Below are 15,711 nucleotides of genomic sequence, written 5' to 3'. Positions count from 1 at the left end.
CCAGCACATCTTCCTCTTTTGGAACATAAGAACTGGCATCACAAATCACCTTTGGCAGATTTTCTGTTCCCCCTTAGAGCACTTTGCATGTGGAAATGGGACAGTTTGCACTGCATCCCTGTTCTTTCCTGGTTTGCAGTGGGCAGGTCTGTAGCTGTTGGCTTTGCAGGCAGCTTTCCCCATCCCAGCCCTGGTGGAGCAAAGCTGTGGGAGTTGTCCCAAAGTGCTGCTCAGCTGGAATCTTCAGGAATGGCCACACAGAGCCCAGACAGGTGAATTAAGGATAGAAAATTAAGGATACAAAATTCAGCTTTTCATTTCCTGTCTTCTGCTGGAACACAACACTGATTCTGTTTTATTTCTCTGCTCCCTTTGAGCTCCCATTCTGACCTTCTCAGCTAACATAGAAACAAAATCCCAGGGCAGCAGGCAATTAGAAGTGTTAATCAGGGGGAAGGCTGACTCTGCTCACTCCTTGTGCACATCATGGGTTTGAGATGCTGCAATTAGAGCAGCTGAATTATTGATAGGAGCTGAATGTCACTGAAATGCCACAAAGGTGTCACTGCCCTGGTGACACTGGGGGAAGGGGAGGGTTTAAACCTCCTGCAAATCCCCATGAGGTGGATTTATAGGACATCACATTGCTGAGGAGAGACATGGCACTGCTCCACAGCTCTTGGAATTTCCACATGCCCAAGACTTCTTGCCCAGACACATGATTGCCATCAGCTTATGAGGGATGAGTCAGAACGGGTCACTGTCCCCAAAATCAGAAAAAGTTCCTTTAGTTAATCTCAGGTGGTCTTGTTTTGTGGGGTTGGGCTGAGAACTCGTTTGAAAGCAGCAGAGATGGTGATGTTTGAGCTGCCAAATCTTGTGTATTCCTGGAGCAAGATGGGGAGAGGAAGGGTGACAGCCCCTTTGGGTGTTGCAGGAGCCATCCTCTGCTTCAGGCTGGTCCTGATGCTTCCCTCTGGTTATGGACACCAAACCTCATCTCATGTTCTTGTGTGGAATCCTGAAGAATTTTCCATAATCATCCATATTTTCCATAATTTTCCATAAAAATGCTATCAATATGTGCAGTATTTTGGGTCACTAGTGGCCTGCTGTGGCTTCTAGTGGCAGACACCTGGATCCCCAAAGCTCTTTTTTAGGATCACTCCAGTTCAGTGTATCAATCCAGTCTTTATTTTTGGGATCTCTTGTCCTCCATGGCCCAAGACATTATGTCCAAATTATTTCCCAGTGATAATTATATGCACAGTTTATACTGGGTCTTTTAAAACACTCTTTAAACCATTGAATTGAAATAATTTCCACTTGGATTAGCACCAAAAAAATGAGTATTTAATTGTTGCTACCTTATAAATGAATGGCAGTAGTTGGGAAGAGCATCAACAAAAAACAGCCAACAGCAGCTCCACAAACAGCTGAAAAATCAATGGAAGAGCTGTTTCCTTCAGGGGGATGGCTTGGAGTGCATTTCTGGCTACAGAGGGACATTTCTGAAGGCACATTTCCCTTGAAATTCTTTCAAGGACTCCTTTACTAATTCAGAATATTAATTCCCACTTTTGTGCTGCCTGTTGTCACTAATGTACAGCTGCTCTCCGTTTGTCCCTTAGACCTTCAGAACTTGATTCCTCCATTTGCTCCCTGGGTTTTCTTGTGATATTCTGTATTTTACTCTTCTCCATCTTCCTCTTGGAATTGCTGAAAGTAAATTGAGCATAAAGCTGGCAGAGATTTTCAGCAATGGATGAATCCAGCAAAAGCCAATGATTACTCAGAATTTTCAACATTGATCACAAAACATATCAAAGTTTGGTGGAAAAAACTCTTGGAAAAAACTCTTGCCTTGGTGTAGAATTGCCTGAGGGTGTCTGAGGGAAACATCCCTCAATTACCAGCCCAGAAGTGACAATGACTGGATCAATCTGTTGTGGCTGAAAGATGATTGCAGGAAAAATTACAGTCTGGCTCAAAAAATATCACTGCAATGAAAGGAGAACTTTTACCAGTCGAGTGAGTTTTGAAATGAGAAGAAAAATAAGAATTGAGTGACTTATTCTGTCCACAAGGACTGTGATTGTGCAAAGGGATGATGTGAAAGCGAAGCGTCTGAGCCTCAGCAGAATAATTCTTTATTCCCTCAATTTGGCAGAGCAGAAATAGAAACATTAAAGAGGAATAATGTAAATGGCATTGTCAGGATTTCCAAAATGAATTCAGCTCTATCAATTTTTCTTCAAATATATTTTTGATTAGTTTCTCAAGGACTGCTGGTGCCCAGGATGCACCATTGCTGCAGGTGCCAAATTGAATCAATTTTTTAATAAATCCATTTAAATTGTAGCTTCTGAATTATTGGATGCATTCACTGTCCTCACTTTGACATTGTTTCCTGAGGATCCAAACAGAAGAATCTTATTCCTATTCTAACTTCATTCAGCACAGCCTGTGTCAAGGTGTGTGGAATGGTTTCTGTTTCCTGCTGTCTCTGGATTTTCCATCTCCTCTGCCCAGGCAGCATCAGGGCTGTGCCATGAGCTGTCAGAAAACTGTGGGGAACCCCAGGACATTTTCTGCCAGGCTGAGAATGGGGATTGTTCAGCCTGGAGAGGAGAAGGCTCCAGGGAGAGCTCAGAGCCCTTCCAGGGCCTAAAGGGGCTCCAGGAGAGCTGGAGAGGGACTGGGGACAGGGGATGGAGGGACAGGACACAGGGAATGGCTCCTACTGCCAGAGGGCAGGGCTGGATGGGATATTGGGCAGGAATTGTTCCCTGTGAGAGTGGGCAGGGCCTGGCACAGGGTGCCCAGAGCAGCTGTGGCTGCCCCTGGATCCCTGGCAGTGCCCAAGGCCAGGCTGGACAGGGCTGGGAGCAGCCTGGGCTATGGAAGGTGTCCCTGGGACAGTGGAAGGTGTCTCTGGGGCAGTGGAAGGTGTCCCTGGGACAGTGGAAGGTGTCTCTGGGGCAGTGGTAGGTGTCTCTGGGGCAGTGGAAGGTGTCCCTGCCATGGCAGGGGTGGAATTGGAGGATCCTCAAGGTCCCTTGCAGCCCAAACCACTCTGGGATTCTGTGGATGCCCTCTGTGATGCAGGATGTGTAGCCAGAGTCTCACTTAAGGCTTTCAGTGACATGTGGGAATATCTGTGACCAGGGGAGCCTGCCAGCTTGGCACAGCTGACTGGAGTTTGAGGGACAGCCTGGCAGAGCCTGTGCCACCTTTTGGGCTGTGTGGGTTCTGAGGCAGCAAACAGAACTGAGGAGTTTTTGGGAAGGGACATCTGAGCTTCTTCCCTTGTGCACCAGCAGCTCCCAGACCTGGCAGCTCAGTTCAGAGCAGGGCTGGACTCCAGTGCTTGTCCTGGACATCACCTTCACTGTAGCTTTGGGAAAGGGAGAGTGGAAAATAGCAACACCTGAGGGGCTGAGCTGAGTGTGACAGCCAGGGCAGGTGAGGGCTCCTGGGAGGTGAGCTGTGATTATCCACTGAGCTCCAGAGCCTTCAGCTCACTCCAGGAACTCCTTCAGCCCCCATAAAATACCATTTGCTATGAAAAACAGACAGCATTAGCCAAAAGGGAGTCCTGAAGGATCCCCCCCCAAGGTTGTTGCTGCTCCTGCTGAAATAACCAAGCTCTGCAGAGGTGTTTGAACTTAAGGGGATCTTTTGCTGTGGAATAAGGTTGCTCTGTGGAGGATTTGATGGGCTTAAAACACATCAAAGCAGTGAAATTCTCGGGTGTATGAGTGACCTGTGCATTCCCCAGCACACTGCTGCCTCCACAGTGATTCCCTGTGAATCCAGGGGGGTTTGGTGAGGGGGAGCAGGAGGAAGGCCCAGCTGAGCTGCCCTGCCCACAGGGAGCAGAGGGGTGAGGGACATTCAGCTGAGCTCTGGCAGTTCCACAGCCCTGCAGAGCTTTTGGAGCCATGTGCACTCCTGTGCTGGCTGCTTGGGATGGGTGGAGGAGCTTTTATTGAAGGGCACTGGATGGGAGCTGAAGATTCTTGACTCTGGAGCGAGCAATGAAGCGTTATCTTGCTGTACTGAGCTTGTCCCTGTGGCGTCATTTTTGTGACGTCAGTGCTGTGGTATCAGAGTTGTGATATCAGTGTTGTGATATCAGAGTTGTGGTATCAGTGTTGTGGTATCAGAGTTGTGGTATCAGTGTTGTGACTGAGTTGTGCCTGTCCCTGAGTCAGTGGAGTCCCAGGATCATGGGGAATGTCTCCTCTCTCCTTGCCCTTCCTCTGCCCTTCCCTTGGCAGCACCCACTCCAGGACATGCCAGGTTCCTGGCAGTGAAACCAGGGAGAAACCAGAATTCTTAATCCTCTGTATCCAACAGCAACACTGCCCTGGCAGTTTCATCGTCACAACTGATTGTTCTCAGGGTTTTTTTTTTATACTTTTGGGTGTATTTGGACTTAAAAACCTTTCCAACCATGCTGAGCTGACTGGCTGGTGGATCCCCATCAGCTCTGTCCCCTGGAGATCCTGGTGTGGCACTGGAGTCCTGCAGCAGCAGTGCCAGAGGCAGCTGGCTCGTGGCTCCCAGTGAGTCAAAACAACCATAAAGTCAAATGGTTGACTGGGATCAGTCAACCAAATATGTCTGGGGCAAGTCACCTAAACAATCCCACTGCATTCCTTAAAACAAGCAAAAATGTATTTGCTCTGGTGCCAAGCACACTTCCTTTTGTCCTAAATTCCCCCTGCACTTTGTTCTGACAAATATAAATGTAGTTCTTTATTTGCCTGTTAAGTTTTTATTGACAATGTTGTCGGTGTTCCCCTCCCCTCTCCAGCACCACCTGCCCAGCAGAGGAATTCAGCCTTTCAGACTGAAGATGAAAACAGGCTTTAGTGAGTGGGATTGCTGGGGTTTCCCACTTGAAAGAGGCAAGGCAGTTTGTTTGCTGCTCTTTTGCTGGTGGCTCAGTGCAGCAGAGAAGAGTCCTCCTTCCTCTCACACTTCTCAGGGGCTGCTCTGGTCCAGCTTTATGGAATCCTCTCCCCTGCTATCCTGGAGACAGCAGTGAGTGTCCTGGGAAGAGGTTGAGCAGAGCTGCAAGAGGGACAGACTCTCAGGAGGTCTCAGCTTTTCTTTCAGCTGCATGAGCTCCTCAGAATGGCTCACACCCAGCATCCCTCAGGGAAGAGGAATTCCCTGTTGTTTTAGTGGAAGCTGCTGGATACTGAGGAGTAATGAAAATCAGTCCTTAGGGTGGCAGAGGAAATTTGTTGTGTCTGACTAATGAGTCAGTAACAGCAGGCTGATCATTCCCAAGGCAGGGCAGGCAGATGGTGTGACTGGAGAGGTTCTGAGTGCAGCACACCAAGAGCCTTCAGCCCCTGCTCCCAGTAATTCCAGTTCCTTCCTGTCTCTGCCCACTTTGCCCAAGGCTGTGCTCATTCCTTCCTACAGCCCCCTCAGTGAGAAGTAAAAGGATTGTACTTTTCTACAGCTCCCAGCCCTTCCATGGTTAATTATTTTAATTAACTAATCTGTTCAAAACATCCAGAGCCCGTTGAGCCATCTGGACAGATTCAAGTCACATATTTGTATTCCTGATGTGCTGATTAAATCCTTCCGTTTGCTCCAAGGCCTCAGTGCAGCCAAATGTGCCCCTCCAAAGCTGCTTCACACAAACAGCTCAGGGGGTTGGGGGTTGGATTTGTGGGGGAAAGGTTGTTTTTAGCTTTGGGAGAGGTGTGCTGGAACCCTGGTGCTGGCACAGCCCTGAATCCCACAGTGCTTTGGGCTGGGAGGGACCTTAAAGCCCATCCAGTGTCACCCCTTGCCATGGGCAGGGACACCTTCCATGATCCCAGGCTGCTCCAAGCCCTGTCCAGCCTGGCCTTGGGCACTGCCAGGGATCCAGGGGCAGCTGAAGGATTGCTCTGGCACCAGGCAGGAGATGAGCAGAGGGCCCAGGGCTGGGGTCTGTACAGAGCTCTGTGAAAAGCTCTCACCATCACCATCCCTTCCTGGGGGTGTCATCCCTGTGTTGAGAAGCAGGAATCCTGGGACTGAGGTTATGGGTATTCCCTGCCATGGAAATTCCCTAATTACCAGCAAGGCTTGGAAAAATGAAAGGCCAAGACAAATCTCTGGCTGGGTCAGGAAGATTTAAACTGCTAAAAATTGGATTTACCAGAGAGGCTGAAGTATCTGGGGATGCTGTTGGTACATTAGCACTTGGGACACCTGGAATGGGGAAGGAATTTCAGCCTCTCCAGCCATGTGGCCTTTGGTATCAAGAACAATAACGTGCAGAGGAGATTTCCTCTCCTCCTGTGCCCTGATTGGAAGGAAACTTTACAACATCCATCTCAGAAGGGGTTATCTTGTCGTGGAATTCATTTTACAATAAAACTGTCTGGGTTTTTACACATACTGTTGACCTTTAATTGGTATATGAACCCATAACTCCTGGGCTCCCAGTTTTATACAGGGCAGGATGGATCAGTGCAATTCCTCAGCTTGGGAGTTGTGTGAGCTTTAATGACTCTGCCTTAATTTAAATAAGATAATCTTGGCTTTTGCAAGGGAGCTGAGGCACCTGGAGGACACCTTTTGCAAGAGCAGGCAACTGAGCTAAGAGAACTCTCCTGCCTGGGTGTCTCTCCCATGGCAGAGCTCCTCCTTTACCCCCTGGCACCCAGGATTTGGGGGGTGGAAAAGCTTTTAAACCTCTCAGAGGAAAACTCATCCAGCACCAAAGTGCCCCAAACACTGCAGCCACTTCAGGCTGGTTGATGGACACTTACCCAGTGGTGATTCCACCACTCCTGGAAACATAAAACATGTGAATGTGGCACTTGAGGACATGGGTTAGTGGTGGCCTCAGCATGATGGACTTGATGGCCACAAACATCTTTTCTAACCTTAACAATTCCATGATTCTGGGATTTTTTCCAGCCTCATTCTTTCCATGTGTCAGAGCCAAACCCAAGTCTCTCGGTGGTGGTGGCTGTTGGGATGAAGGGCTTGGCTGAGCTGGATCCCTGTGGGTTCCTGTCACAGACATCTTTTGTGAAAAATCCTTTCTTGGGATTTTCCCCCCTTCTCTGTGGGGGGGAACAGAGTGCAACTCAGCAACAAAGTGTAAACAATGGTTATCTGCTGCTGTGGAATGCAGCAGGTGGATCCGGGATTGGTCTCCTGTGGATGTTTGGATTTACTGACCACTCACGGCAGAGCTGGGTCTCACTCTCTGCTGAGACACAGATCTTTGTTATCATTCTTTTCTATTCTTAGCTTAGTTAGCCTTCTGAGAGCTTTCCTTCTATTCTTTTTAGTATAGTTATAATGTAATATATATCATAAAATAATAAATCAAGCCTTCTGAACATGAGGTCAACATTCTCGTCTATCTCTCACCCTGAAAACCCTTGTGACCACTGTCACAGGTTCCCCCTCACAGGATCCTTGTTCCCTGCAGGTAAACGGCCACCTGGACTACATGAAGCAGATGGACACAATCCTAAAAGCCGTGGGCATTAAAACCAAGGACTGCCAGCTGGAAGAGAGGGGCAGTGGCAGTCTGTTTTCCCCTCAAGCCAGGAAATCCCAGCGGGCAGCTGGCAGCGAGGCTCGGGGAGAGGAAAACGCCAGGAAAGAGGAGGAGGATGAGGCTGGGAGTGAGGCTCTCCCAGCTGGCTGTGCTCACCGACAGAATTCCTCCAGCTCTGCCCTGGGAGAGCCCTCTGCTCCCTGCCCAGACTGCTCACACAGCACAGACAGCAAGGACCAGGCAGTGGGGAAAGGAGCAAACTAGGGCAGAGCAGCTCAGCCAGCACAAAAACCGCTGTCAGCACATCCGTGGCTCCGGGATTCCCAGAGGATGGAGCTGCAGCTGCAGTTTGCAGCCCCTCCGGAGCAAAGTGTGGCACTGCTGTGGCACCGCATCAGAGGCTCTGAGCAGCCGCCCACGGCACCTCCCCGAGGCGGGAGAGGGCACATTCCTGCCTCAGCCTGCCCTGCTCCAAGGAATCCGAGCCAGATCCCATCCAAATCCTCGCGGGAAGCAGCTGTGCCCCTCGGCACCGTGTCCCTGCTGTGACTGGGGGAAGCAGGTGGCTCTGAGGGGATTTAAAACATTTCACAGAGAAAAGGTTCATTATAGGAAATTAAAAACAATTCTCCACTGGAGATGAGTTTGGTTTGAGGATCTCAGGGGTGTTCCAGGCTCTACCTGCCCCACTCTGGACAGATGTGGATCTGCTCATCAGCTCTGCTGACCAGGAGGGGAAAGGCTGGGGCTGCCAGACTTCCTTCCCTGCCTGCTGCAGGTTTGCTGCCAGGCCTCAGGCACTTTTCCAAATCCAAGATGGTTTCCCTGTCTCCAGGCTGAGGTTGGTGGGTTGGAGGCCCTGTTAGAAACGTGTTTGGGACCCTGGGGGAAAGCAGCAGGAAAACCAGGGGGGTTTTGGATGGTTTATGAAAATCCAGGGTTCTCCAAGCCAGCAACCCACTGAGACTTTCCTTTTGTGTCCCACAGACGTCTCCAGCCTTAAAAGCTCCATCCAGACATATTTTTAATTGGCTTAGAATAAAACCAATACTTGGCACAGGATAAACATGGATCTGTTTGATTTCTACCTCCTTCCATAAAAGTGAGTTGGCTCCACTCTCTTCATCCCCAGTCTCAGGGCAGAGGGAAGGACCCAGCCCTACATTCCCTGCCAGCACAGCTCCAGAATGATCCACATCATGTGGATCATGTGGAAGATGTGGGAATGATGCACATCTTCCACAAAAGCCCCTTTTCTGGCCAGTGTTGCTGCTGAGCCCAGGCAAGTGCCTCAGGCAGGAGTGTGGCAGGAGGGTGATCACACTCTGGGGTTTTACGCTTTGCCACAAGGGAGGGTTCAAACTCTTCCATCCCCATCTGGGGGTCCTGTAGACTCATGAGAGGGAAATACTGGGATTGCACCTTCCAGTTTTGGTTCACACAGGGCTCTCCCCCTCCTCCCCACTGACCCAACAGCCATGTTAATCCCCCTCCCATTCCCAGCTTCCTGCAGACCTTACCTGCAGATCATTCCTCGTGGAGCCAGGCTCAGCTGGGTTTGGGGTGATGCTGTGAGCCAGCAAAGCACCGTGGTTTGGATGCAGTGCCTGGCAATTCCTGTCCCTAAATCCATCATCCCAGGGGCTCAGACCTGCCCAGCTCTGCCCTGAGGGGTGCCTTGCTGCGGAGATGGGAGGGACTGGCTGTGGGATCCCACGGGGTTGGGGCTGTTCAGCCAGCTGCTGTTGGTGCTGCAGGATTGGGATGGGATTCTCTGCTCATCCAAGGCTTTGTCCACAAGCAAACACCCAATCACACAGAACTGCCTGCATGAGACAGGAAAGAATTATTGCTTTTGAACATTCGGCTTGAAGAGGTGACTCTGCCTCTCTCTCTGTCCATCTCCCAAGGCTGATTTGGTGCCTAACACACTTCCAGACTCCACAGTACCTTTTTCTGCTCCTTTTTAACTCGGGTTGTAGTCCAAGCTTGTGTTTATATTAAGCCATTGTGGGAAGATGCACATCTTGATCTGGGTGCTCAACACCAGCCCCAAGCTCCATCTGTAGCAAAATTCATTGAACAGTTTGAGGTTTGAGCCTGTGCTTGGCCCTCAGCGTGTCCTGGTCACTCATCCCAAGGGATCTGTGGCAAAGAAATGCTGGATTGGTCATACAAACTCCAGTTCAGTTCTGGAACACCTGTGGGCAACATGGAAAGAAAACTGAAAGTGGCCTGGCTTCTTCCAGCATCCTGTATCCAGGGATGCTCTGTGTCCATTTGGGTATGAGGGAGTTCGAGAACAGTCTTGGAATTAGGCAGAAGGCTTGGAGTGAAGGGTCCAGGGAGGGCACAGCAGCCAACTGCCAGCCCAAAGGCACTTGAGAAAGGATTTACTAAAATAATTTCTTTTATTGATTTTTTTAAGTGCCCACTTGTCACATTTACTCAGTGTTCCCTCTGCTTATGGCTCTGGGGGAGGGGGCTGGCATTGTCATTTAAAATACAATTTTCCTTTAGATTCTCATCTGAAGGAGGGGGAAAAGTGTATTTTCTAACTGCATCATCAAGGATGTGATGGATTGTCAGAGGGAAGGGAGATGGTCCTGTGCCAGGAGTGGGCAGCTGTGGGATGGAGCTGATCCCATTGCTCCTGCGAGACACGCATGGAGCCACTGTGAGTCGCACCCCACACCCCCACTGAACACCCAGACATCAGTGTTGGACATTCTGCACCAAGCTCAGCCCCCACAGTGCAGCTCTGCGTGACAAACCACGGCGGTGTGCTGAGCTGGAGTGCGCTGTGTGACAGCAACCTGAGACAGACACGGCTCCAGGCAGGAGATCCAGCCCCAGCTCCAGGCAGGAGATCCAGCCCCAGCTCCAGGCAGGAGATCCAGCCCCAGCTCCAGGCAGGAGATCCAACCCCAGCTCCAGCCAGGAGATCCAACCCCAGCTCCAGGCAGGAGATCCAACCCCAGCTCCAGGCAGGAGATCCAACCCCAGCTCCAGCCAGGAGATCCAACCCCAGCTCCGGGCAGGAGATCCAACCCCAGCTCCAGCCAGGAGATCCAGCCCCAGCTCCAGGCAGGAGATCCAGCCCCAGCTCCAGGCAGGAGATCCAACCCCAGCTCCAGCCAGGAGATCCAGCCCCAGCTCCAGGCAGGAGATCCAGCCCCAGCTCCAGGCAGGAGATCCAACCCCAGCTCCAGCCAGGAGATCCAACCCCAGCTCCGGGCAGGAGATCCAACCCCAGCTCCAGCCAGGAGATCCAGCCCCAGCTCCAGGGAGATGTGATGTTCATGGGCTGAAGCAGCCCCAAACCTCTTGCCCATGAGCCACAGGATGTTTTTCTACCATTCCCCCCAGTGCACTTGGAGGAGATCTGCTGAGCTCTGTGTGTGCACAGCCAAGCCTTGGCTTGAGGTTAGGGAGACACAGAGTCTGGAATCCGAGGTTCAGACTCACCAGAGGTGGAAAGGCCACAGGAAGGGTTAGAGCATGGTGATGGTGAGCGCAGGAGGGATGAAAGAGAGAGAGACAAAGCAGGTTAATTCAGCAGCCACACCTGCCTTTGCAGGGTTTGATCCTCCCTGTGACAGTGCTGGGGCCACCATCCCCTCCATGAGCTGCACCGTGTGCCGGACCAGGGATCTGGGGAGATGGCTTGTGGCAAATCAGCTCCCTCAGGGTGTGAGTTGGGCCCTGGGATCCCTCAGTGTTGGGCCTTGGGATCCCTCCTGTCGCACAGAGCCGCGTGTGCCCGCTCAGGCCACGGGGGTGCTGAGCTCCGTGCCCGGGGGCTCCGTGTCCCAGAGGCTGACGGAGCGGGCGCCGGGGCCCCGCGGCGCCGGGGGCAGCCTGGGCTCGCTGCCCGGAGCCCCGGAGTCCATGGAGTCGGTCTCCGCCTGCAGGGTGAGCACGTTCTTGAGGGAGGTGGCGGCGCGGGCGGCGCTGTTGGAGTTCCTCATGGACAGGGAGATGGCGCTGGGCCGCGGCTCCGCCGGGTGCCGGCAGCAGGGCAGGAATTTGCCCATGGCCCTCTTGAAGTCCCTCATGAAGAGCGGGTAGATGATGGGGTTCATGGTGCTGTTGCAGTAGCCCAGCCAGGTGAGCACATCGAAGAATCCGGCCGGGACACAGTCACAAACTGCCTGGGGGACACAGCAGGGATCAGCAGCCTCCCACCTCAGCCCCAGCCTGTAGCAGACTCCATGGAGCTGGCTAGGCCCCCATGGCGTGCTGAGATTTAACAGTAGGAACTGCTGAGACAGCAAAATAGGCTCCTGTCTTCTGCCTCTTGAACCCTAGCTTATCTCTGTAACCCCACAGGCCACTTTTCCCCTAATCCTTACTACTGGGCAAGTTTAGATCCCCCTTTACCCTATAAAAAGGGGCTGTTTTAGCCTGTTCAGGAGAAGAAGAGCTGTCACTGGAACCCTTCACAGACACCTCAATAAACCATCGCTGTGGAACCACCAGGACCCTCCTCCTCCTCTCTCTCTGCTTCTACCCCCAGCCCTCTGGTGAAATCCTAAGAGAGCTGCTAATCACTAAAGAGCTGAAAATCACTTAGCTTGCCAAAGGTAGCTACGGCTTCCAGCAGCATTCGGGCACTCTGTGTCCAGGAGGGACTGATTTATCCAGACAGGACTGCCTTGCTCGGGGTTAAGCCTAATCTGAGGACCTGTGGGTCTTTTTCACCAACCCAGAGGGGTTTCCCAGGCACACCAACACTCCCCTTTCAGAGGAAACCTTCAAATCCTTTTTGAAGGGTTTTTTCCTTGCTGTTGCTCCCTGGGGAATTGCATCCTTGGTCCCAGAGGTCCAGCAAGACCTTCCGGTGCCTCCAATTGAACCCAGCTGGATTCCAAAGGGAAAGCTTCTGGAAACCCGACATCAAGCCCTCACAGGCTCTTACCTGAGCTACGTTGGTGACAAAGAAGGGCAGCCAAGCCACAAAGAACATGCCCAGGAGGATGCCCAGGGTCAGGCTGGCCTTCAGAGCCTTCTTGCTGTGCTTGTTGGTGAACCTCCTGCTCTCACTGCTGGCCAGGGGCTGGCTCGGGGCACGTGGGACCTGCAGCCAGAGACAGGCAGGGGTGGGCAGCTCTCCCTGGCACCAGCACTGCCCTCTGCTCAACAAAAGTGGCATTTGGTGCTCCAGATCCTGCAAAACCCCTGCCAGTAATTCCCTTCTCTGTTCAGGGCTTTGCAGACACCACGAGCCGAGCACACACCACGAGCCCTGAAGCACAAATTAGGAAGGGGAAGCAATAGAAACCCTCAACACTAAGGGTATGATTTTATTTACTGTAAAATAGTGTGTTTGTCATTAGGCTGCTCTTTAGAGAAAAACCCAGCTCAGTCCATGTGAGGATAAAGCCTGCCCTAAACAGGCAGCTCCAGCTGCTGATTACAGCAGCAAACTAATTATGGTTTTAAAAGGAGGACATGAAACATTTCAGCCTCCAAACACCATAACCCAGCCCTCCGTCCCCTCCTGCAATCCAAAATTAAGTGATTATCTCAGCCCTCCCCTGTAATTAAATGATACCCTGTTGCAACTCAGCTTCCAGCCCAAAAAGAGAACAAAAATCTCTAAAATTAGATTAAGATGAAAAAGGTTAAAAGATGAATCTGAGGGTTCTCTGGCTGACACCTTATTCCTTAAGCCAATTTGGGTCTTCAAGGAACGTTTTGAGCCTCAGCTGAATGACAGGGGGATGGATGCTGCTCTTGCATGGCACAGCAAAGCCCTGAACATCCCCTGACTCTGTGGAGTCCAAAAACCTGGCAGCCTGTGAGGAAATAAACAATTTATGATATTGTGTGTTTATTCTTTAATTCTCCTTTTCCTTTTGACCGTCTGGTGCAGCTTATCATGTGTGGGAGAGCTGGCCGGAGTCCTGGCTCTGCTCTTGGAGAGAATAAACTCAATCAAGGTATTTAAAGGCAATTAAGTTTGCTTTTTCCCTGTAGGATATGAGGTCAATAAAGCCTATTACAGGGAATTAAAGCTGTTAGATTTAGTGGCAATTACCTTCTCCTGGAGAAATACAAACAAGTGCAGCCACGTTTTTGTTATAAAACCCACACACTCTGGTTCCACCGGCGAGCACACGAGGAGGGCTTTGGCAGCTCCTGTTATAGAGCAGGTAACAAAAATAGAAGCTTCTGTTCAAAATAAGGTGCTCTCAGGAATCTGGCATTTGCTATTAGTTAAAATCCTTCTCCCCCGTATGTCTCACACCCACCACGGCCAAGATTTGTGAGTGGAAAGTCAGATAAGATTAAACCCCTCGGGGATGACGCCAGCCAAGAGAGGGGGGAAACTGCACTTATTTTGCACTGCTGAGCATTTTTGCCTGAATCTTATTTATTTCTCTGCTTGTGCTCACGCTCTTTCTGTGCTCATGAGCAGCTTCAGAGCTCTCCATTGCTGGGACAAGGCACGGGACACCTCAGAGGATGTCAGGGAGGTGGATGTTGCCCAAAATCTCCCTCCCTGCAGTTGTCAAAGCTGGCTCCAGCCCCGAGGCCATCCAGGAGGCAGAAACAGCCCAGGCACCCAAATTGTGGGATCTGCCAGAGGCATCACATCCCTGTGGGCTCCTTACCTGTGGCGTGGCCTCATCAGCAGTGGCCACGTTGGAGGCCAGGGAGGCCACCTGCACGGCCTGCTTGCGCGCCGCCAGCAGGATGCGGCAGTAGGTGAAGGAGATGGCGGCGGAGGGCAGGAAGAAGGTGAGGCAGGAGGCCACCAGGGCGTAGGGCAGGCTGACCCGCAGCCGGCACTGCTCCTCGTCCCCCCGGCCCCCCGTGACGTTCAGGGGCTGCACCTGGAACTCCAGCTCGTGCCAGCCCATCTTGATGGGCAGGAAGGAGGCCAGCGCGGCCAAGGCCCAGGCGGCCAGGACGAGCGCCAGCGCCCGGCAGGACGTCATGCGCAGCTTGTAGCGCAGCGGGGACGTGATCAGCAGGTACCTGTCCAGGCTGATGAGGCACAGGTTGAGGATGGAGGCGCTGCAGCACATGACGTCGAAGGAGGCCCAGAGGGAGCAGAAGTCCCCCCGCAGCACCCAGCGGCCGTAGAGCTGGTTGAGCATGGCCGGGGGCATCACCACCAGCCCCACCATCAGGTCCGACATGAACAGGGACACCAGGAAATAGTTGGAGGTGTTGCGGAGGGAGCGCTGGCTGACGATGAGGAGGATGAGGAGGAAGTTGCCCGCCGTGGTCAGGAGGATGATGAAGCAGAGGAAGGCGGCCACCCAGCTGCTGCCCACGAGCAGGGAGTGCTCTCCCAGCACGCTGGCATTGGGGGCCCCCAGGTCCCCCTCCATGAGGAGCCAGGGGCAGGGCTGGCTCTGGGCTGGGCACCTTCTCCAGCGTGGCCCGTGCTACGTGATCATCACCAGCGCTGGGGAAGGAGGATCATCTCTCTGCTCTGTGTCTGTCCTCCCTCCTCCTCTCCTCCTCCTCTCCCTCTCTTCCCCCACTGTCTCTCCTCACTGGCACTCAGGGCAGGCTGACATTCCCAGGAGCCGATCAGCAGCACCAAGGTTCCCTCCCCATTACTCACAGCAGTTCCTGTAAATCCCCCTGCTCTGGGGTGTCCCTGGATGCTGCTTCTGGACGCTGGGGACGAGCTGGAAGGCAGAGTTCCCAAGGTGCCAGGGATGGCAGGATGCTCTGGATACCCTGATGCTCTGGATGCACTGGACCAAGGAATAATACAGCACCGAGATGCTCTGGATGCTCTGCACTTCAGATGCTGAGGATGCTCTGCATCCCAGGATATCCCAGGTGCCAGGGCTGCTCTGTACCCAGGGTACCCTGGCCGCTGGGGATGCTCTGGACTCCAGGATGCTCCAGATGCTGGGGATGCTCCGGCCCCCCGAGGCTCAGCTGCCGCCCCCCGGCTGGGCTGGGCGCCCTGCAGAGCTCTGTGCCCGGGGTCCCGGAGCTCCTCCGCTGCTGCAGCCGGAGCGTCGGGAGCGGCAGAGCAGCCTCGGGCAAGGAGGACCGGGATGCTCCCGGCCGAGCCCGCCCGGGAGGAGGAAGGTGCGGGGTGTGGAAGGGATCTCTGCCGCGGCACAGCAGCGTCCAGCCCACAGGGAGCGGTGGCAGTGGGTGTGTGCAGGTGCCAGCCCGACTTTCACCTGCTGCTCTGG

General features: G+C 52.7%; 2 protein-coding genes across 6 annotated transcripts in view; one reads left to right on the top strand and one right to left on the bottom strand.

Annotated features, from left to right (window-relative positions):
• The window catches only part of TMCO4 (transmembrane and coiled-coil domains 4), a 39,635-nt gene extending 31,035 nt beyond the window's left edge, over positions 1–8,600 (top strand). For both annotated transcript variants that reach the window (XM_063177173.1, XM_063177172.1), the window contains one exon: positions 7,463–8,600. In XM_063177173.1, coding sequence (XP_063033243.1) covers positions 7,463–7,798 — 336 coding nt within the window. In that variant the 3' untranslated portion in view covers positions 7,799–8,600. The remainder of the gene's footprint in view (positions 1–7,462) is intronic.
• A 228-nt stretch (positions 8,601–8,828) lies between these two features.
• On the bottom strand, positions 8,829–15,711 carry HTR6 (5-hydroxytryptamine receptor 6). 4 transcript variants are annotated; one of them, XR_010030651.1, is made up of 5 exons: positions 14,155–15,711; positions 12,456–12,614; positions 11,003–11,688; positions 9,485–9,735; positions 8,829–9,360 (listed from the first exon to the last, which is right to left on the bottom strand). XR_010030651.1 is itself a non-coding variant. In XM_063177174.1 (3 exons), exons 1-3 carry the CDS (start codon positions 14,878–14,880, stop codon positions 11,302–11,304), a joined length of 1,272 nt encoding a protein of 423 aa, XP_063033244.1. In that variant the 5' UTR covers positions 14,881–15,711; the 3' UTR covers positions 10,871–11,301. The 4 variants fall into 4 exon arrangements, 1 of the variants encoding a protein (XP_063033244.1); XR_010030650.1 differs by having other exon boundaries at positions 8,829–9,735; XR_010030652.1 differs by having other exon boundaries at positions 8,829–9,735; positions 11,103–11,688.

This window comes from Melospiza melodia, chromosome 26 (genome assembly GCF_035770615.1).
Source record: "Melospiza melodia melodia isolate bMelMel2 chromosome 26, bMelMel2.pri, whole genome shotgun sequence".
Lineage (NCBI taxonomy): Eukaryota > Metazoa > Chordata > Aves > Passeriformes > Passerellidae > Melospiza > Melospiza melodia.
The sequence above is the reverse complement of the archived record's forward strand: the minus strand, read 5'-3'. Positions and strand labels throughout refer to the sequence as shown.